The 23,847-nt window shown below is 50.1% G+C and overlaps 1 protein-coding gene across 7 annotated transcripts in view; it reads right to left on the reverse strand.

The window, feature by feature from the left end:
• GSE1 (Gse1 coiled-coil protein) overlaps positions 1-23,847 on the reverse strand; it is a 110,251-nt gene that overhangs the window by 23,989 nt on the left and 62,415 nt on the right. For 2 of the 7 annotated variants that reach the window (XM_044269735.1, XM_044269733.1), the window contains exon 2: positions 6,791-7,009. The exons of 1 other annotated variant lie outside the window; for it this stretch is intronic. In XM_044269735.1, the coding sequence (XP_044125670.1) occupies positions 6,791-7,009 (219 nt within the window). Of the gene's footprint in view, positions 1-6,790; positions 7,010-9,054; positions 9,242-16,914; positions 17,027-20,845; positions 20,890-23,847 lie in introns of those variants that run through there. 4 more of the 7 variants (XM_044269737.1, XM_044269734.1, XM_044269736.1 and 1 more) reach the window with 4 other exon arrangements.

The following is a 23,847-nucleotide window of genomic DNA, read 5'->3' on the forward strand; positions in this document are numbered from 1 at the left end:
AAAATCGGTCATGGAGAAAACAGGAGGCTTGATTTCCCAACATGTCCCATCTCCTTTGTTCTGCCCGGCCTCCTTCCACCAGGGAGAAGCAGCTTTGCATCTGAAGCTCATTCCGTGTAATAACTTCTGCCCGGTGGTCGTGGACATTTACTGCAGCGTCCTAGACGGTAAGAGAGCGCAGGGACAAGAGGAGAGTCCGCACAGGATAGACACCCCCTGCTTAGCTGAGGCTGCTCATCCTCCCATGCATCACCTCCCCCACCCTCTCTACATCCTCCATATGTAAAGGTTAAAGCACTTAATCATCCCCTGCACCACCCTGAGCATTACTACAACAACACGCCAATCGCCCATCAAACAGGCAGCGACAGATCCTCCTGTGCTTCCATATACACCCAAGGGGGGGCGCCCCACAGACTGGAGCCACAAGATGGAAATCTGCACGTGAGGACAGGGATCATCAGGTGTCCTGCACCCTTTCCAGGTACTGGCGATGCATAGGAAACCTGCAGATACGGGTCACGTCAGATACAGGTCGGCATCAGTGCATTTCCCCGTAGACGTTGGGGAGATTGCAAAATCATTATAGAACAATTACAGATATCTATACTCCACAAGCCGAAATGGACGCGAGGAAAGCGGATAATGCAGGAGCCTCCTGATCTGCTCCAGAGCCGCCGCCGCCAGCTGCAGAATTACAAAGGATTTTGCTGCGTCCCCTCCGCCCGCCCTCCCTGTGCATCATCCAGCCTAGCACCGCTCACATCACATAAATGGGCCACTTATGAGATTAATGTACTCTGCAAACGACCGGTAATTTCTACCTTAATTATGAAATTAATTTGCTGCTGTTAAAATCTCCTTCACTGGAAAATAGGCCGTCATTTCAGAGAGTCGTGTCACCCACCCTGGAGAGCAGGAACACGAGCGGTGGTCTTTTATTCCATATGGACAATGAAGATTGTGGCGACGAGCTTTACGTCCATGGTCCAAAACAACTGGATCCGACAGAACAGAATCTTTAAAACCCTTCATACAATATACGACACGTTTTAAAGGAGGAGACCTAAACCTTCTCCGAACGCTCTGCACCTTCAGGTTTCTCCGGCTCTGCTCACCTCTTCCAGCACGCGGGGTACAAACCTATAGAAAGTATACGGGATCCGCGCACCACGCGCTGGAATAGACGAGACTATGAAACCTGTTCTGAGGAGCGATGCTGCACCCTCATGATTTCAGGACAAACAGCGATCCAGGTCCCTGCGGACGCCTGAGGCCGGGTCGACTAGCCCGGATTAGACTGACCCCTTGTGTTATTAGTCATGGGTTTAACAAGTCATAATATTACCAGACGACAACTTAGTGGCCTAAGAAGCACTAACCCCACAGTCTACACCGTATACACTGAACAAAAATATAAACCCAACACTTTCCGTTTTCCTCCCATTTTGCATGAGCTGAACTCAAAGATCAGAAACATTTTCTACAAACACAGAAGACCCGTTACTCTCAGATATTGTTCACACATCTGTCTGGATCTGTGTTAGTGAGCTCTTCTCCTTTGCCGAGATAATCCATCCCACCTCACAGGTGTGGCAGATCAAGGTGCTGATTAGACAGCATGAATATTGCACAGGTGTGCCTTAGACTGCCCACAACGAAAGCCCACTCTGAAATGTGCAGTTTGATCACACAGCACAAGGCCACAGATGTCACAACGTTTGAGGGAGCATGCATTTGGCATGCTGACTGCGGGTATATATACCAGAGCTGTTGCCCGTGCAATGAATGTTCATTTCTCTACCATAAGACGTCTCCAAAGGAGTTTCAGAGAATTTGGCAGAACATCCAACCGGCCTCACAACCGCCGATCAGGTGTAACCACACCAGCCCAGGACCTCCACATCCAGCATGTTCACCTCCATGATCGTCTGAGACCAGCCACCCGGACGGCTGCAGCAACAATCGGTTTGCATAACCAAAGGAACCGTCTCAGGGAAGCTCCTCTGCATGCTGGTCGTCCTCATCGGGGTCTGGACCTGACTGCAGTTCGTCGTCGTCACCGACTTGAGTGGACAAATGCTCACATTCGATGGCGTCTGGCACGTTGGAGAGGCGTTCTGTTCACGGATGAGTCCCGGTTTTCACTGTACATGACAGACGGCAGACAGCGTGTAAGGCGTCGTGTGGGTGAGCAGTTTGCTGATGTCAACATGGTGGATCGAGTGGCCCATGGTGGCTATGGGGTTATGGTATTGGCAGGCGTATGTTATTGACAACGAGGTGGCTATGGGGTTATGGTATGGGCAGGCGTATGTTATGGACAACGAACACAGGTGCATTTTATTGCACAGAGATAACATGACGAGATCCTGAGGCCCATTGTTGTGCCGTTCATCCACGACCATCGCCTCATGGTGCAGCAGGATAATGCACGGCCCCATAGTGCAAGGATCTGTACACAATTCCTGGAAGCTGAAAACATCCCAGTTCTTGCATGGCAGCATCCTCACCGGACAGGTCACCCATTGAGCCTGTGTGGGACGCTCTGGATCGGGGTATACGACAGCGTGTTCCAGTTCCTGACAATATTCTGCAACTTTGCACAGAAGAGGAGCGGACCAACATGGCCACAATCAGCAACCTGATCAACTCTATGCCACGGAGATGTGCTGCACTGCGTGAGGCAAATGGTGGCCACACCAGATACTGACTGGTTTTCTGACCCCCCCCCCCCAGTAAGGCAAAACTGTGCACATTTCAGAGTGGCCTTTTATTGTGGGCAGTCTAAGGCACACTGTGCAATATTCATGCTGTCTAATCAGCACCTTGATCTGCCACACCTGTGAGGTGGGATGGATTATCTCGGCAAAGGAGAAGCGCTCACTAACACAGATTAGACAGATTTGTGAACAATATTTGAGAGTAACGGGTCTTCTGTGTAGAAAATGTTTCAGATCTTTGGAGTTCAGCTCATGCAAAATGGGAGCAAAACCGGAAGTGTTGTGTTTATATTTTTGTTCAGTGTAATAGTGCTGGAGCGTTATAAGAGGAGCGGCTGATATCAGTCACATAGGATGTAATGTCTCTGGAGGTTATATCAGCACTGGAGCGTTATAAGAGGAGCGGCTGATATCAGTCACATATGATGTAATGTCTCTGGAGGTTATATCAGCGCTGGAGCGTTATAAGAGGAGCGGCTGATATCAGTCACATATGATGTAATGTCTCTGGAGGTTATATCATGCTGGAGCGTTATAAGAGGAGCGGCTGATATCAGTCACATGTGATGTAATGTCTCTGGAGGGTATATCAGTGCTGGAGCGTTATAAGAGGAGCGGCTGATATCAGTCACATATGATGTAATGTCTCTGGAGGTTATATCAGTGCTGGAGCGTTATAAGAGGAGCGGCTGATATCAGTCACATGTGATGTAATGTCTGGAGGTTATATCAGTGCTGGAGCGTTATAAGAGGAGCGGCTGATATCAGTCACATATGATGTAATGTCTCTGGAGGTTATATCAGTGCTGGAGCGTTATAAGAGGAGCGGCTGATATCAGTCACATGTGATGTAATGTCTCTGGAGGTTATATCAGCGCTGGAGCGTTATAAGAGGAGCGGCTGATATCAGTCACATATGATGTAATGTCTCTGGAGGTTATATCAGTGCTGGAGCGTTATAAGAGGAGCGGCTGATATCAGTCACATGTGATGTAATGTCTCTGGAGGTTATATCAGCGCTGGAGCATTATAAGAGGAGCGGCTGATATCAGTCACATATGATGTAATGTCTCTGGAGGTTATATCATGCTGGAGCGTTATAAGAGGAGCGGCTGATATCAGTCACATATGATGTAATGTCTCTGGAGGGTATATCAGTGCTGGAGCGTTATAAGAGGAGCGGCTGATATCAGTCACATATGATGTAATGTCTCTGGAGGTTATATCAGTGCTGGAGCGTTATAAGAGGAGCGGCTGATATCAGTCACATGTGATGTAATGTCTGGAGGTTATATCAGTGCTGGAGCGTTATAAGAGGAGCGGCTGATATCAGTCACATATGATGTAATGTCTCTGGAGGTTATATCAGCGCTGGAGCGTTATAAGAGGAGCGGCTGATATCAGTCACATATGATGTAATGTCTCTGGAGGTTATATCAGCGCTGGAGCGTTATAAGAGGAGCGGCTGATATCAGTCACATATGATGTAATGTCTCTGGAGGTTATATCAGCGCTGGAGCGTTATAAGAGGAGCGGCTGATATCAGTCACATATGATGTAATGTCTCTGGAGGTTATATCATGCTGGAGCGTTATAAGAGGAGCGGCTGATATCAGTCACATGTGATGTAATGTCTCTGGAGGGTATATCAGTGCTGGAGCGTTATAAGAGGAGCGGCTGATATCGGTCACATGTGATGTAATGTCTCTGGAGGTTATATCATGCTGGAGCGTTATAAGAGGAGCGGCTGATATCGGTCACATGTGATGTAATGTCTCTGGAGGTTATATCAGTGCTGGAGCGTTATAAGAGGAGCGGCTGATATCAGTCACATATGATGTAATGTCTCTGGAGGTTATATCAGTGCTGGAGCGTTATAAGAGGAGCGGCTGATATCAGTCACATGTGATGTAATGTCTGGAGGTTATATCAGTGCTGGAGCGTTATAAGAGGAGCGGCTGATATCAGTCACATGTGATGTAATGTCTCTGGAGGTTATATCAGTGCTGGAGCGTTATAAGAGGAGCGGCTGATATCAGTCACATATGATGTAATGTCTCTGGAGGTTATATCAGTGCTGGAGCGTTATAAGAGGAGCGGCTGATATCAGTCACATGTGATGTAATGTCTGGAGGTTATATCAGTGCTGGAGCGTTATAAGAGGAGCGGCTGATATCAGTCACATATGATGTAATGTCTGGAGGTTATATCAGTGCTGGAGCGTTATAAGAGGAGCGGCTGATATCAGTCACATATGATGTAATGTCTCTGGAGGGTATATCAGTGCTGGAGCGTTATAAGAGGAGCGGCTGATATCGGTCACATGTGATGTAATGTCTCTGGAGGTTATATCAGTACTGGAGCGTTATAAGAGGAGCGGCTGATATCAGTCACATATGATGTAATGTCTGGAGGTTATATCAGTGCTGGAGCGTTATAAGAGGAGCGGCTGATATCAGTCACATGTGATGTAATGTCTCATCCTATTGAACAACAGCCTTTCTCCGGCCTGAAGTAACTGATAACGAAGCAATAAACTGCACAGCAAACAGAGGGGAGACAGACTTCAGGTTACACCGCCGACAGACACCGCATTTTGTAATGGATTACACCAGTTTCTCCCCCAAACCCATATCTGCAAATCTTGGTTACAGTTTGACATCCGAGGGGCAGATTCTCAACTTTTGTGGCATAAAAACCCTTCAGATTAGGGCACTTGCCAGATTTGTAGCATAATTTACAAGTTTTTGTTCTCACTACTTTTCGGGGGCAGAGCCTTCCACGGCCGGATCTACACCAGAAGGTAGCATGAGGTCAGTGTATGTTTCCAGGGCATGGAGCACCCAGGAGGTACAGACCGGTGCAGACTCCCAGGTCAGTGTGGCGGTCACCTCTTCTCTCCAGAAAACCAGGACCTGCGTATATATATCACAATGATAAGGACGCGGAGATGACCACCAGTTAAGTATCCAAGCGGTCTAGGACTGTCTGCAGAGTCCACTGCTCTGTACCTGCCCTGGGGCAGTGGGTAATCTAAACTACATGCAATAAGGAGGCCGGACCATCACTGGCCACATACATGGACAGGACACCCACGTCTTTTTTGCTTTATTACAGGGGACACTGCCATATTGGACCTTGATGAAGACTGAAGACTGCCGTAGTGAACGTTTTGGGAGAGGAAACTACTATACAGGACATTGTTGGAGAGGACACTGCCATGTAGGACTGATGAAGGGGACACTGCCATGTAGGACTGATGAAGGGGACACGGCCATGTTGGACCTTTATGAGGAGGACACTGCTGTACAGGACCTTGTTGGAGAGGACACTGCCATGTTGGACCTTTATGAAGAGGACACTGCTGTACAGGACCTTGTTGGAGAGGACACTGCCATGTAGGACTGATGAAGGGGACACTGCCATGTTGGACCTTTATGAGGAGGACACTGCTGTACAGGACCTTGTTGGAGAGGACACTGCCATGTAGGACTGATGAAGGGGACACTGCCATGTTGGACCTTTATGAAGAGGACACTGCTGTACAGGACCTTGTTGGAGAGGACACTGCTATGTAGGACTGATGAAGGGGACACGGCCATGTTGGACTTTTATGAGGAGGACACTGCTGTACAGGACCTTGTTGGAGAGGACACTGCCATGTAGGACTGATGAAGGGGACACTGCCATGTAGGACCTTTATGAGGAGGACATTGCTGTACAGGACCTTGTTGGAGAGGACACTGCCATGTAGGACTGATGAAGGGGACACAGCCATGTTGGACCTTTATGAAGAGGACACTGCTGTACAGGACCTTGTTGGAGAGGACACTGCCATGTAGGACTGATGAAGGGGACATGGCCATGTTGGACCTTTATGAGGAGGACACTGCTGTACAGGACCTTGTTGGAGAGGATGCTGTCATATTGGCCCTTTTGGATGAGGACAATGCCATAGTGAACTAGCAGTTGGTGGTGAGGAGAGGTGCTCTCCGCCAAGATGGCATGCTGTGGTGATCTGGGGTGTAGACATGCACAAGACACAGGTTCCAAGCATCATATCTTACCTCTTGGCTCCTCTGCCTGTTTTGCAAGTTTACGCAGCGCTGCAGCAAAGCTGGAGGAGGGTGCGGACTGGACTGATATCGCGCTGCTGGCCGCCGGGCTGCCATTGGGTACCAGGGAGCCATTGAGAGGGGAGGGAGTGAGGGGGCTGACAGTGGCCGTGGTCCGGGTGGCTGTAGAAAGCATTCCTATGGAAGGTGACTTTGGCTCATGGTTCATGCCTGGAATAAGGAAAATAAAAATGGGACATAAAGCTTAACAGAATAAATGATCGAGAAGGAGAAATGAAACGAAAATACACATTACAGTGGTTGGCTACACAACTATAGAGGAAGGAGCCCGTCATGGAACTCATTACTAGTAGTTCTCCAAGATGCCTCGTAGATCAGGCCCTGGCTTATGGGTGACACAGATTCTCTCCTGAAGAAGTGGCTCGTCTCCTGCTAGGCTCGTCTTCGGAGCTGGACTTCTATATCTAGGCCAATGTGTTCCCACCCACCAAGGTCTTCTTATTCACTTATGGAGGCCTCACACATTAGATAACAGCTGCCTCTCCCAACCGCACCATACACACGAGCACTCGGCTGAGCATACAATCGTTCTGAAAAGGGAGAAAGATACCCCCAAAATAAAGGATCTGGTAGAGGGGGGAGTCATGAGACCCCCTCGCACATGTATCTACTGTGTATGGCCCACTTTACAGGGACTGTGCTGGACAGAACACCATCAGCTAATTAGTCGTTAACATAATTACACAGCAGAAAGACAAGGGGAGATGTATGACGATAAAGCACACAAACCCTTGGTGGCCACAAGCATGATCATCCATGTAAATGTGGTAGAGGCGACTTATCTCTAGGGCACAAGTGATTCCCTCTCTCCAAACCCCGAACCCCCACATTCTCATTGGGGAAAGATGCCATCTGTGTGCGCGCCTCTCCATAGATTTTCTTTTTTGGAGGGGTGGGGTGGTATTTTTGAGATGAGAATTCTACACATGGTGCAAAATTCTGTTTGGTGAAGACCTTATCTAACATACCTTGAGAAGAAACTGCAAATAGTAGGTGAGGGACCCCCATGCAACAGCAGCAATAGGTAATATAGCCTATGAGGGGTACAGCAATCTGTATCCAGAAATCATGGTGCAGAATAGACCATGATCCGTCTAACCTGACCGTTCAGGGGCCAACCATTCACTGGACACGGAGGATAAATGTCCAGAGACCACACCGCACTGGATCTGCCAGACCACAAATCGTGCAATGCGACTACCAGAGTCTTCTCTACCAAACTAAGGCTGAAGCAAACCAACAATCTGCTCCAAGACCAACTGCAATGTAGGACAGACTGACGGGAGCACAACGGTCAACCACTGCCGTGTAGATAGTTGTTGCTCACAGTCTTCAACTTATAAGTTTCTTCCCATGTAATTCCGGAAACATTTTCCAGTGTACACATTGAAGTAATACAAGACCCTTTATCAGCAGAAGGAAACTCACCGACCCAAACAGTGCATGCCAATCAGACAAGGCCACTGAATAAGTCAATAATCATGTCAAGGCCTGCGGTCACGTGCAAGGCCTATACTAACCGTAGCGCTGCACCATGCAATACTGTATGGGAAACCCTGGCCTAAAAACAAGCCCATTACAAGGAATACCTAGGGTGTGCTGAACTCACCAGCGCGATTCGCAAGCAGAAAAAACATTTCCTCATCAGATTATAGATGCAAGATTAAAAAACACAAGTACATACAGCACAGAAGCCGACAGACGCCTTGACGGAGAACCACAGGGCATTCACATATCCAGTGCACAGAGACAGCAATCCAGTCTGATCCTCACAGCAGCAACAAGGGAAATGCGAGGCAGCCGGGGCTTCAGCTTAAAAGATCCATCTAGTCACTGAAAGGCATGCAACAAAGAGGAAGGAGCAAGAATCTCCCAGAGGCTAAACCGCCTGCCAACTGCATGCTTGGCTGGACCTGATGTGTGGAGATCAGAAGCCCTCGTGTCTGTATCAACAAGACTGAATCAAAAAGAAAAAGCCCTGCTCTGAGAATATCACCGGGGCTGGAGGATAATTGAGAGGAAGGAAAGCGACCAAGGAGGAAAAGGAAGCACCGGGGGTGAAAGATGTGGGAAGGAACAATAAATCTGAAAAGAAAGAGAAGACTCCGAAAGTGAGATGATGTATGAATGAGATGAGGCTATGACACAGACAAAGGGATGGAAAGCAGAGCTACACAGACGGCCGCCGGCGTCACCTTTACCCCACCGTCCAGCATGGAGAACGCAGCTTACTATGGGGCATGGCAGAGGGTGTCCGTCATCAAGCTTCTGTCTTCCGCTCTTTTTTTTTTTTTGGCCTAATTTCTGCTGAGTCGATGGAGAAAATAGCGCAGTCCCCAAATAAAGGCTCCAGGACTCAGCATTCTCCTCCAGCAGCAGCAGTGTCCCAGGCTTATCTAACAAAGCAGCAGCACACTTGCCTTGTGAAAACAAGCTGATACTCAGCCTCCAACAGCTGCCACCAGCGTCACATGGGCTGGCCCCGGCTCCACAGCCCGGCTGCCTGCAGATAACACTGACCGTTTTGTCATCAGACTCACAGCAGAGGAGTCTATTCAAAGCACTGATCAGGGGGCGTTTGACCCCGCTGCGTCCTCCCGGCTTTCCTCTGGGGAGGGGGGGGGGGGGGGATGTGGCAGAATAAAAAAGGAAGATTCCTACTCACTAATACAAGGGGTTCCCTGGTTATTTGGAATACGTGCTCCGCTTAGCGACAGGCGGCCTGCACGTCCAATCTTATAATATCTATTAGTCCTATGGACTGTATATACTGATTGTATAGGATACTGCATACCCCCCTCCCCCGAAACCTTCATGCTGGCCAGAGACCAATTTTGGGTGGACCTCTCACCACTACCCATTTGGGCTATGGTTTTTAAAACTATTTCTTTGGGTATAAAAAACATACCAGTCGCACGACCAGTACTGAAGGTGGATTTATAGGAAGGTCAGATCTTGACCCAGATCAGGTTTTAACACCTCTTCGAATGTACTGACCGTCCCATCTGCGGTCTGACCATTACCTCAACAGGACAACCATCCTTGTGTATCCTGAGAAGAACACAACTTCTTATGGGCGCCTTCAGTGGTTCTTGGCTGACAGCCATCGCTCCCACTCCCCCATACACAGACATAATTGGCCGATGTATTTTAAGTAGGGGGAAGAAAGCCGCTGCCAGACGCCTCTGATCGTTGGGGAGTAAAAAGGGATCTGGCGGTAAAAGTCAGCACGCCGATCGCTCCCTCTCCGACATCATGCATCAGGGAAGACCTTCCCACACACATCATAGGTGGCGGCAATAGTTTAATGTGTATGGAGGCCTTAAAGGGGTTGTCCAAGTTATAAAAAAATATATAATATAGCACTGAAAATCTGATTTATAACTGAACTAAGCAAGTTTTATGCAAAAAAAAAAAAATATATTTCCTCATTTCCCTGGTTCTTTTCTAGCCCTTTGTTTACATGCAATAAAAACAATCTCTGCCCCTCCCCCACTCTGCTAAGGGAGTGGATACAAGAGCTGCCCCGAGTGACCTGTCTGCCTGCTGGGAGACTCTGCAGCATGTTGTATGTGTAGGACTACAAATCCCAGCTGTATAATGACACTGCTAAGGGAGTGGATACAAGAGCTGCCCTGAGTGACATGTCTGCCTGCTGGGAGACTCTGCAGCATGTTGTATGTGTAGGACTACAAATCCCAGCTGTATAATGACACTGCTAAGGGAGTGGATACAAGAGCTGCCCCGAGTGACCTGTCTGCCTGCTGGGAGACTCTGCAGCATGTTGTATGTGTAGGACTACAAATCCCAGCTGTATAATGACACTGCTAAGGGAGTGGATACAAGAGCTGCCCTGAGTGCTGGGAGACTCTGCAGCATGTTGTATATGTAGGACTACATGTCCCAGCTGTATAATGACACTGCTAATACACACAGGATCTTCCCCCTACCTTCTTGTGCAATGCTCTCTCTAGTCTGTCAGATCCTGTGCCCAGCATTATCTTCTTACTGCCTGCAGAGCTGTACAGCTGAAGGGGTTAAGAATCCCAGCAGAGAGTAGACAGCAGTGAAGGGGGGCGTGGCCAGCACAGTGACGTCTGGTTTACAGGCTTGTAAACGACCTTTATCAGAGCAGGGAGAGACGCTGACATCACAGGTCATGTGACCCTCAGTGAAATCTGAGAAACCAGCCACTGGAGATAAAGCGAGTTAATTGGAAAGCTGTTACATTTGCCCAGTTAGGAACATAGAAAGAACAAAAAAAAATAATAACTCGGATAACCCCTTTCAGAATCCTTTTACACATGGAAATAGATTGGTAAAAACAGGCGCCGATCGTCCATAGAGCGATGCTCAGAAGACATTTATATGTGACGATCTACGGCTTTGTCATTATTTTGATTGCGCGTTCACTCGTGTGGTCTGCTGACGACCATCAGATGCCGGTGTACATGAGGGGCCATCACCACCACCAGCAATCACTCTTAGGCCCTCATACGGGATTCAGAAAAGCAGCGAGCGCATCATGGAAGCACAATCTCCCCGTGTAAACAGCCCTTAACCCCACCACTGATTGCACCTAATTGTGGCCTAATTGACCAGTTCTGGGGCAGACTGACCGTCTTCTCCGCCCTGACCGTGAAGAGTCAGTGTAAACAGCATCTCCTGTAGGTCGGATGATTTATACTCTGCATTATAGATTGGCCTTCAGGAAGCTCCAAGGAGTCTGCTCCATCGGTTTATTTATGACACGGAGTCCGTCCCTCCAGAAGCTCCAATCCCCGACAGGACGGACGCACTATACCAGAGAAGATTTCCTGTCCATTAGAATTTCTAATCCAAAACCCTCTTCATCTTAGAAATGAAGGCAAATGGTTCATTCCGGGGAGAAATGCTCCGAAATGTTGCAGTTATCAGAGCACATTATTCTTTGTATTCCACATGGACCCGGAGAAGTAGATAAACAAAGAAATAATGAGAGCAAGAGTCACTGCTGGAGTAGGCTGACGAGGCAGCGTTATAATTACCGCAACGCTCTGTCAGCCGTGGCATCCTGCGCAGGTCTTCTGCTAGATATTGAATTCTTTGCATCGACTGCAGAGCGCACTACAAGTCACGGTCTCCTGAGAACAGATGAGGTTCATCAGATCCCCCCCCAACGTGTCTCCAGATAAAGCAGAGCTCGGTAGCTACATTAATCTTCCAGTGACAGTGGCCCAGGTGCACTTGTCATGGCAAATCATCCATGCAAAATGGCTCTGCTATGTAATATACAGGAGACGGCTGATGGATGTCGTCCTACAGGGCCGGGCGCCGTTACCAGGACATGGCACGCCGTCCCGTACAAAACAAATACCCAAAAAGTCATCCTTGTATCTCTCGCCTCGTCTTATGTCCAAGAGCATGAACACCAGGCATGTACAGAAGATGGACGACCCGTAGATCTGCCCAATGACTTCAACAATCCGGTGCCATGATAACCGCAGACCTCAGATAGCGGCTGATGTTTGCGTCGCTCGGTGTGGCTGTTCTCCTCTGGAGCCGCTTAATGGGGAGAGCACAGGACCCCTGTTCTAGCGGCCGATCCGACACTTATCCTCTACTCTGTGGATTGGGATACGTCTTTGTGACCCTGATGGATTCTTGCAGATCCGGCCGCTCTTCCTGATCTCCTTGCACATCTTCGTTTTCAGCACAGGGATCCTTTACTCTCAATGGAGCGTCTTTTGCAGCATCTCTCTACTGAATATAGGCAGAGAAGACGCTTCGTGGGGCTTTACACAGCGGCAGGCCCGGTCTGGACAGTGGGCTAGGCCCATGACGTATGGGCCAGGTACACTACAAATTTCAGGATCTATGTGAAGAGGGCCTTAAATGACCTCACCAGACTTTTAGAGCCAAAATGTGTGCAAGGATGTGACAGGTGCTTACAGCCGCCAAATACATGTGTAATATCCCGCATCACCAGCAGGGGACACTGCGGACACAGAGGATTATCGACACGCCGCAGCTAACGAAGAAGAGGAGATTAGTGAAAGGGAGTGAGGACTGGAAATCCTGAGCTGCCTCATTAGAGGAGAGGATGGAGATAAGAGGAAGTCATGAGTGAGCTGCAGTTTATTAAAGAGGCAGCCCATCCATATCTCATGCATGCTAAATACCGAAAAACCCTCCCTCACATTGTCACCGAGCAATAGGGCCGAGGCACACACGGCAGCTGCAGGGTTACAGGCCATCTCCACCCCAAATGCAGAGAATGGCGATGGCGTAGCTGGATAATAAGCACCCAGATACGAATCGCTTCCTCTGCTCCGATAGATTGACGGCGCCGAAAACCACCAAAAGAGAAAAGCTGGAAAGGAATGGTACATGTATAAGGCCGGACCGCTCACACTGCACGACAGCTGATCACCGTGGCCATACGTCTTCTGGGGCGCCGGGAACCTCTGTCTAAAGGAAGATCATTTGTGGCAAAATTTGATTTATTTTTTTAAATATGGTCGTAGCTTTTGTGGCCCCATTGAAATAAATCGGTCTGTATCCGATCCAAAACTACGGCCATGGCCATGAGGCCTTAGTCTTATGCTTATGGTGACCTCTGACAGACCAGCGCCATCGGACCACACATGCAGAACCCGATTACAACCCAATTTTCTAATGGCGGAAAGTGGATAGCAAAGGTGAGGAGAGGATGCAATATAAAAAAAAAAGAGCTGAATATTATCAAGGTTATCAGGAAGAGAATACCCACAAGGGGAGCACAAGGTCCCCCCCCCCCAAAAAAAAAAAAAAAGAAGCCATTTCCAGCAACTGTCCTGGAGCTAAACCAGTGACAACCATAAAAAAGGTCTAAGAGGTCGTCATTTCACTTCCTAATGGAGGACAGAAGACCCCAGTCCTGATGCAGGTGCCTCCCGGGGGGGATGGAGAGCTCTGAGCATCGTAGAACGCACAGCAGCTTGCAAACCCAAATCGTCCCACCACCTAATTAACCCTTACACCTGCATTCATCACGTTACATGGCGAGACGGATCTAACATGTCTGAGCTGAATGACCTCTCCATCTACCGCTGCCAGTCCGTGTACTACATCCCCATCCTGCCAAGCCTCATCAGTATCAAAACCCAACACACGGATTTGGGGGATTTTGCTCGAGGCTCGTTAACGGCTGAGAAGGCCTTGAATGGCCCACTTCAGCGATGCATTGCTAATTAGCGGTGGCACACTAATGATAAAGTACACATAGGCCGCCATGGCCTGTGCAGCGTGTACTCGGCTCCTCTCCTGCCACCATTCTCTCCTCCAACAGCAATCACTAATCAGCACTCTGCCTGCCTCCTGCAGATTTGGTAATTACGGTCTCCTTTCATCCGCGGCCCCTCTGACACCAGACCTCAGGCCCACTACCTCCCTTCTCTGTAATTACAAGCTAATAGTTTCAAGGGTTTTTTCTGTCGGGTCCCAGTTCAAGCACCAATTCCCTGCGCTGCCTCCACCCACCTCCTGAATTTGCTCCACTCTCCTGACTAATGATACCCTGCAATGTTCAGCACAGCTTGAGCTCGGGTCAAGTCACAGGAGCGCCAGGACAGCATGTAATACTGCTCATCAACGCCGCGCACATTTCTCTACAGGCCACAAATGTCACCGTCTCAGCGCCAGAAGGGCCCGCAACACAGCGCTGAAAAGACCACTCTGATGTGCAAAGCCCAGCAGCACCGGGCCAGACCCCATCGAGCTGTGCCAAGATCACAGGGAGGGGGAGGGGCGGCAAATTGCAAAGCAATGCATCGGAGAGCGAGTCCACTGGGAATACACGGGGAGTGAGGGGGCAGCTGTTAATGGAAGGGAATCCATTATTCTTTCATTGGACTGAAATAAGCAGATTGGCAGTGACAGCAGCGGGGAGCCCGTATGAATGGTCAGCGCTGCCGCCACGCTGCCAAGAAATCCTACTCAACACAACCAGACCATGCCACGCACAAGCCACTTTTGGACAGGATATTGATGAATGTGGTGCAGAAAAGTGCTGGAACGTGCAAGAACCTCTTTTTTTTTTCATGGTTTCTGTGCTTTCGTTTCCATTATAGGAACAGAACAACCAAAATAACGGAAACGCTGACATGACTGGCTCCCATCAGGCGCCACTGATTATAATGGGGACAAGCCACGGAGGTGTCACGCAGGTGTGAACAAAGCCTTAGAAGCTGAATGCAAAGTGGCGGTTTTATTAATGTGCTGCTCCATGTAAGTGTGTCTGGAGCTGCAGATGTCAGGACTTATGCAAACTTCCTACCTAATCCTGCCATAAAACCTGAGACGGGCTTATCTGCTGGGACGGTGGGTAGAGTCGCCGGGGTCCTCCCTCCTCTCAGGCCCCACCCACTCATTTGCATAGTAAACCGCGGATTGAAATGATAAATTGAGTCGTGGATGTGGGGCCTTCCTGCCGCCGGCCATCATGGATCTGCAAAAACGCTTCTGTTACAATAAGGCCTCATGCACACGACCGTGTTTTGTTTCCGTGTCCGATCCGTTTTTTTTTTTGCGGATAGGATGCGGACCCATTCATTTCAATGGGTCCACATAAAACGTGTGCTGTCCGCATCAGTATGTCCGTTCCGTTGCTCCGCAAAAAAATAGTGCATGTCCTATTTTTTTCTAGTTCGCGGACAAGGATAGGCATTTTTACAATGGATCGGCAAAAAAACGGATGCCATACGGAACGTCATCCGTTTCTTTTGCGGATCCGCAATTTGCAGACCGCAAGGCTCCATTCACACATCCGCAATTCCGCTCCGCATTTTGCGGAATGGAATTACGGACCCATTAATTTCTATGAGGCCGCACGATGTGCAGCCCTGATCCGGAAATGCGCACCCGCACTCCGGGTCCGCATTTCCATTCCCCCCAAAAATAGAACATGTCCTATTCTTGTCCGCAATTGCGGACAAGAATAGGCATATTCTATTAGTGTCGGCGATGTGCGGTCCGCAAAATGCAGATTGCCATGTCCGTGTTTTGCGGATCCGCAAAACACGTTATGGACGTGTGAGTGGACCCTAATCCAGCCTTATGTAAAGCAGGCCCTAATATACGTTATGTGTCAACTCCTCACCATTTTCAAGTTCTCTGCTTGCTGTCAGTAAATGAAAACTTCATACTGATCACAGTTGAGATTTCAGGCTTTATCTGTTACATTTCACCTACACGGATACATTGTATCTGTCTGCAGCCCAGGATGTTCACCTCACACAAGGTTTCTATGCCGGATACAATGGTAACAAAGCCTATAGATAATAAACAAATGTTTCTACTCACCAACAGCAAGCAGAGATCCTGGAAAGTGTGAGAAACTGACAAATGATAACGATACTGAATAAAGCTTTAGATATGTAAAATCCCTCTAGGCGCCGTTCTCGTGTTGAATTTTACGCGGGTTTCAGTCTGCATTCCGTGCAAATAAATCCACAACCTCGTTCACATGCAATGGAGAGTTGGGTCTGAAAATCGCGGATACGCAAAATATGGATGTAGTCCATGTGCATCCCGCACTTTTGTAAAAAGGCCTATTTTTGTCTGCAAAACGGACCGTGTTCTATCATTTGCGTCCCCACAATAGTGGAGCGGGTTCACGTGCAGGATGCGGACTGAAAATACGTTTGTGTGAACGTAGCCTTATTTCAGATGGAAACGCGGAGAGGATTTGCTTTACTGAATGAGAATGGGGCTAGAGCCAGCCATAAAAGACGCCCCTATACGCGTGCATGCTCGGCCAAGCATGCATGTGCTGTGGAAGGGAGAAAGCTGCTGCCAGACACCTCTGGTGATCGCTCATCTCTCCAAGATCAGGCAGGTTGTAATCCAGGCTGCCCAATCCTTCGCCCCTCACACACTGTATGGTCCGCCGACGCAGCAGAAATCCAAGGCCCCTACCTAGCAGCAGGCGGAGCCCCTCCGGATTCTCAGAGCGATACGCCTTCTCTGTAAGTGACATCATCGCTCCCCATATGGCACATGGTAATTTATGATACTGCGGTGACATCACGGCTCACCTGACATCAGGATGTATTGCACAGGAACGGCTGCCATTTAACGGCGCCTCGTCTGAGGCCTGGAGATACGGGAGACTAAATATCATAATGAATAATTCAGGCGTTTAATCGCAGACGTGTTTGTTGCTCTGGATCCGGCCGGATTGGATTTTATCCTTCGGCACAAGCGGCGGTTATTAAAGCTTTGTGTTGCCTCCACATCATCAGCCGGCATATGACTCTCAGATGATGCCATGAAAATGGCGAGATCTCTACAAGACGCTCATTGTGCAAAGCGCCTCCGGCATGTTCTGCTGCTGACACCACGTCTCATGTCCTCTGTGTGAGGTGCGGACTGTCGAGCCAGCACCAATGTCAGAGCGCGAAAAATACCAACCCCCGACTCATGTCAGCGCCGATTCCCACAGCCCAGCAGGTACATGGAAAGGCCACAGCGCAGGCGCCTGTTCACACCACATTACAGCAGCGCATCCATAGGGCTTCCTCCGTCGGCTGAAAACGAGATGTGTACTGCCACTCGGAGAGACCCAGACGCCGTGGTCGGTCCAGACGTGGCCAGAAAACACACCGCAGCTGCTTTCTATAGGTTAAAACAAACCAAAAAAAGGACAAAACTGCGCAGCAAGCGAGCGACTGACAATTACCAACGATCGATCGAAAACAACCGCGGATTACGGCGGCATCATCGATTGCGCCTGGTCCTACCGTAACGCCGTGCTCACACACGACGCTGATTTCAAGAGGAATCCGCGTCAGACACGCATGCGTACGCCAGCACAGGAAACTTCAGCGTGTGATCGACGCACCACACACATCAAGAAGCGATTGCCGCTTCCCAAATATTCTCAATACACCCGCCGTATTGTGTATACAGCACCAGTGCACACCCACGTGTCTCCATGGTTACACATAAATTAGCGTGTTAGTGCCTGCTGCAAAAATGGTTATTGGCGGGACAGTCAGTAAATTACATAAGAGGAGGAGCATCATGGCGGGACGCGGCCGCTTACACGGTGATCGGGGAGGTCAGGGTCCGGATCTTGGCATCGTTATGGACTCGGAGCCATAAACCCTTTATAAAATGACAGGAATAGAATATTTATGGGGCTGTGAAGCAGCGGAGATGAGCGGAGCCTCGTCAGGTCACCTCCACTCGTGTCTAATCAGGACTGAGCGGCGGCTGATCAGCGACCTGATGGAAGCCATTGTAATCATCCGCACAGCGGGAGCCCCCCCCCCCCAGGTGAGACGGATTTTACATCTTCATGTTCCTGCATCACCGGGATATATGATCCGAAAGGGATAATCTGAAAAGCACATGGACGACCGGGCCAACAACACCGAAGAGGGGATCAGTCATCTGACAACACCGAAGAGGAGATCAGTCATCTGACAACACCGAAGAGGAGATCAGTCATCTGACAACACCGAAGAGGAGATCAGTCATCTGACAACACCGAAGAGGAGATCAGTCATCTGACAACACCGAAGAGGAGATCAGTCATCTGACAACACCGAAGAGGAGATCAGTCATCTGACAACACCGAAGAGGAGATCAGTCATCTGACAACACCGAAGAGGAGATCAGTCATCTGACAACACGGAAGAGGAGATCAGTCACCTGACAACACGGAAGAGGAGATCAGTCACCTGACAACACGGAAGAGGAGATCAGTCACCTGACAACACCGAAGAGGAGATCAGTCATCTGACAACACGGAAGAGGAGATCAGTCATCTGACAACAGAGGGCAATAGCTGGATCTCTCCCGGCCGCGGCTGACGGGCACATGAAGCCATTAGCGTCATCCATCTGTCCTCAACCATGGGCCGCCGGCGAGACGAGCCATGACCGCCATCACTGTGGTCTCCAGCTGTCAAAAACCTGCAGCTGGCATGCTGGGAGTTGTAGTTTTGCACCCGCTAGAGAGCCACAGGTTGCAGACCGCTGCTGTAGGGGCAGATAAATGGTTTTGCTAGCGATCGGCTGACCTTTGCACCCCCCCACCTTCGCCCCTACCTCCGCGCTGCTGACATCTGCTGCTAGTTATCAGAGGGGTTAACGACAAGTTCAGCAAAGGAACAGGGACATCTGTGAGGATCAATACCTGTCGGGGCGCAGAGGTGCTGATGAGGCTGCAGGCGCATTAACCCCTGCACATCCACTACATGACATTTACAGAAGAAAGCTCCGCCGCGTCCTCGTGTCTAATAGACACCTTCACACAATTCATGGCCCTTCATGGATGGAATATGTAACGCAGGGAGGCTGAGGGAGGCACTGCAGGGTTGGTGCCTCCTGGGCATCCACAGGGTGGGGGCACGTCCTCCTCAGCTCTCTGTCACACACATTCCAATTAACTTCTCCACAATAGGATCAGGGGAGCAGACACACAGCGGGGCTCTGGCATCTGTGATGTGCCCCGCAGGCAGAGCAGGGGTGGGAGATGGGGGAACTTCTTCATTTTAGGTCAACATCACCTGATATCTGCCACCCAGGCTCTGATTACAAGCTCCGCCATGCAGGTGTATGTGAAGGTCTCCAGCACGGAGAAGGAAGGGGGCTTCGTGTCTTACTATGGGGGCCCCCGGGGACCTCTGCAGCGTCAATGACTTTCTGTGATGAGCGGAACCTGGCGAATGGCATCTCCCAAACCTATTGCATCATGGCGGACCTCCCCACCGGCTGTCATCACTGCGACCCGGCCATAAATCAGACACACTTCTGCTGACCCCATCAGTCTGCTCATTGTGCCCTAATCTGCCTCCCTCCACCTCCCCTTTCTTTTCATGGACAGTCAATGAGGCATCTGGAGAATGAGGGGGTCACACGTGCAGGGCCACCCAGAGGGGGGCCCAAAAAGAGTCACCCATTCTACATATAGAAAACTAAGTGAGGTGACCGTTCGGGGGCCGCAACCAAATCAATTACCGGATGGACAATGGGGAGGATGGGCTGGAAAACCGTGCACGACGGAGATGTGTGGAGCACATCCAAGGCGCCCCCAGACCCGTCAGACAAATGAGCCTCTTATAGTCCAGAAATAATGGATGGTGGGCAGCCCCACGAACCAGGCCAGAAGGGGGCCCCCCGGCACCGCCTTTACAGGCCAGAGGGGGCCCCCCCCGGCACCGCCTTTACAGGCCAGAGGGGGCCCCCCCCGGCACCGCCTTTACAGGCCAGAGGGGGCCCCCCCCGGCACCGCCTTTACAGGCCAGAGGGGGCCCCCCCCCCCGGCACCGCCTTTACAGGCCAGAGGCCCTAAGCATAAGACCTCCACACCTGATGGGTCCACACAGGAGCAGCTGGGAGGTACGAGGCACTGATTCTCTGGTTTCTCAGATCCCAATCTGGCCAGTCATTAATACTTAATTACGACTTTGGCGCAGACTCCAAACCACGCGCTCCTCCCAGAACCACGTGGGAGGCGCTGCTCCCTCCAGACTATAACTGCCTCTAATGTAAGAGCAGCAAAACCTTTATTCAGGTGTCAGATCCCAGGAGCCGCCGGCCATCCATCTGGACCCTTCTACTGGCCCTGGTAGAAGATGAGCTCTAGGACTGCGCAACAGATCTATGCAATGGACACAGCCTGTAAGGGGTTAACAGGCCACGGCGGATACAGGATAGATTACGCATGGGTGGCAGGAAACCACAGATATAGGTCGGCCATGTTCAGCCCCATTAGAAGACTGAGTGGAAACCAAATACGTATGAAATCCCTGGAGCCATCCATGAAGATCAATAGGACATAATATACAGTACACACAGGCCTAGTGCCGCACCGAACGACCAGCCCACCCATCATCACAAAATCTGCTGGGAGTTATAGTCCCATAGAATCCAGGAAGCTGCAAGTCAAGCAACTCTGCTCCAAAATATTTTCTAGCAAAGGAGATTAAAGCCTGTGACCCCAGCCCTCGGAGCTCACCTTTCATGACCAGCGAGGAGCCTTTGTGTCACCTCCCCCGGCGCAGAGCCAGCGCAGCAGCAGCACACCTAGCAGCACATGTCTCCTGCAGAGCAGAGGTGGAGTCTGCAGCACAACACCTGCTGCTCCGCACACACCCAGCCTCCTCCAGCCAAACCTGTGGCCCCAGCCCTCGGAGCTCACCTTTCATGACCAGCGAGGAGCCTTTGTGTCACCTCCCCCGGCGCAGAGCCAGCGCAGCAGCAGCACACACCTAGCAGCACATGTCTCCTGCAGAGCAGAGGTGGAGTCTGCAGCACAACACCTGCTGCTCCGCACACACCCAGCCTCCTCCAGCCAAACCTGTGGCCAGAAGACTGACAAAAGGCATCAGATTTCAGCTGCTAAAACACAAACTCCCTCACCAGTCATTAGGCTTCAAAGGGATCTGTTTAACCCCTTGTGTGCGGAGGAGATTGCACAATTCCTGGAGACCAAAACAAAGCCGTGCCCCCAGGAGTGATGGCACAGAATTAACCCCCTGATCTCGCACACGGCTCCGAAAACTATTACAAGTTAACTTTGGCCCAAGCCGGTGGCTGAAGGCCAATTTATCGCCAGCGCGTTTTCCTTCCGGACGCGTTCCGTTTTGTGGACCCTGACCGATATGTGCACACCAGCGTTTTCTGGCACTGACCATCTGTCCGTTCAGGAAAAGTCGCTGCTAGGGGTGAGCGAACTTGTGTTTTCAAGTTTAGTGTACAAGGTTCGGGTTATCTTATAGGCTACTTTCACACTGGCGTTTTAGTTTTCTGTTTGCGAGATCCGTTCAGGGCTCAGCGGTGCAAAACGGATCAGTTTTGCCCTAATGCATTCTGAATGGAAAAGGATCCGCTCAGAATGCATCAGTTCGCCTCCGATCCGTCTCCATTCCGTCTGGAGGCCGCCTGCAGCGTTTTGGTGTCCGTCTGACGAAACTGGGCCAAATGGATCCGTCCTGGCACACAATGCAAGTCAATGGGAGCGGATCCGTCCTGGCACATAATGTAAGTCAATGGGGACGGATCCGTGTTCACTGACACAATCTGGCACAATAGAAAACGGATCCGTCCTCCATTGACTTTCAAGGTGTTCCAGACGGATCAGTTTTGGCTATGTTACAGATAACAAACTGATCCGTCCTGACACACAATGCAAGTCAATGGGAGCGGATCCGTCCTGACACACAATGCAAGTCAATGGGAGCGGATCCGTGTTCACTGACACAATCTGGTACAATAGAAAACGGATCCGTCTTGGCTGTGTTACAGATAACACAAACTGATCCGTTCTGAACAGATGCAGACGGTTGTATTATCTGAACGGATCCGTCTGTGCAGATCCATAACTGATCCGCACCAAACGCGAGTGTGAAAGTAGCCTAAGAATTCAGTTATGGATTCCGCTACCACCGACCACAAGTTATAGTCCGTGGTAACCGAATTCTTAGAAAACCTGAACCCGACCTTGTACGCCGAACTTGAAAACACAAGCGCACTCAACACTAGTCGCAGCATCTATCTATCGTCATCCGGTTTTCACATAGGAGCGGTCAATTCAAGTCAATGGGTCAGTGAAAATAAGACCTGAAGGCACGCGGATAGCATCCGGATCCTGACAGGAAATATGGAGAACTAAACACAATCACGGACAGAAGTGATTCACCTTGCACACACAACCATTGGCTTTCCACTGAACAGACCCTACATGTCCCATGATCTGCTGCAGTCACTTCTCCAACAGCCCCATTCGAACTTCATAATGAAACCACCCCCTTCAAATGCAGAGATTTCTGCAACAAAATTGCCACATGTGAATTCACCCTAAGAAAATATTCAGCCCAAACGATGTCGTAACGGATGAGAAGATCACACTGGTGGTGTCTACCATGACGTGTGCTGGCACACTGGTGGTGTCTACCATGACGTGTGCTGGCACACTGGTGGTGTCTACCATGACGTGTGCTGGCACACTGGTGGTGTCTACCATGACGTATGCTGGCACACTGGTGGTGTCTACCATGACGTGTGCTGGCACACTGGTGGTGTCTACCATGACGTATGCTGGCACACTGGTGGTGTCTACGATGACGTATGCTGGCACACTGGTGGTGTCTACCATGACGTGTGCTGGCACACTGGTGGTGTCTACAATGACGTATGCTGGCACACTGGTGGTGTCTATGATGATATATACGGGCACACTGGTGGTGTCTACAATGACGTATGCTGGCACACTGGTGGTGTCTACAATGACGTATGCTGGCACACTGGTGGTGTCTACAATGACGTATGCTGGCACACTGGTGGTGTCTACAAGCGTATGCTGGCACACTGGTGGTGTCTACAATGACGTATGCTGGCACACTGGTGGTGTCTACAATGACGTATGCTGGCACACTGGTGGTGTCTACGATGATATATACGGGCACACTGGTGGTGTCTACGATGACGTATGCTGGCACACTGGTGGTGTCTACGATGATATATACGGGCACACTGGTGGTGTCTACGATGACGTATGCTGGCACACTGGTGGTGTCTACGATGACGTATGCTGGCACACTGGTGGTGTCTACGATGACGTATGCTGGCACACTGGTGGTGTCTACGATGACGTATGCTGGCACACTGGTGGTGTCTACGATGACGTATGCTGGCACACTGGTGGTGTCTACGATGACGTATGCTGGCACACTGGTGGTGTCTATGATGATATATACAGGCACACTGGTGGTGTCTACAATGACGTATGCTGGCACACTGGTGGTGTCTATGATGATATATACAGGCACACTGGTGGTGTCTACAATGACGTATGCTGGCACACTGGTGGTGTCTATGATGATATATGCTGGCACACTGGTGGGGTCTACGATGATGACGTATGCTGGCACACTGGTGGTGTCTATGATGATGACGTATGCTGGCACACTGGTGGGGTCTATGATGATATATACGGGCACACTGGTGGGGTCTATGATG

Source organism: Bufo gargarizans, chromosome 10, assembly GCF_014858855.1.
Source record: "Bufo gargarizans isolate SCDJY-AF-19 chromosome 10, ASM1485885v1, whole genome shotgun sequence".
NCBI classification, from domain to species: Eukaryota; Metazoa; Chordata; class Amphibia; order Anura; family Bufonidae; genus Bufo; species Bufo gargarizans.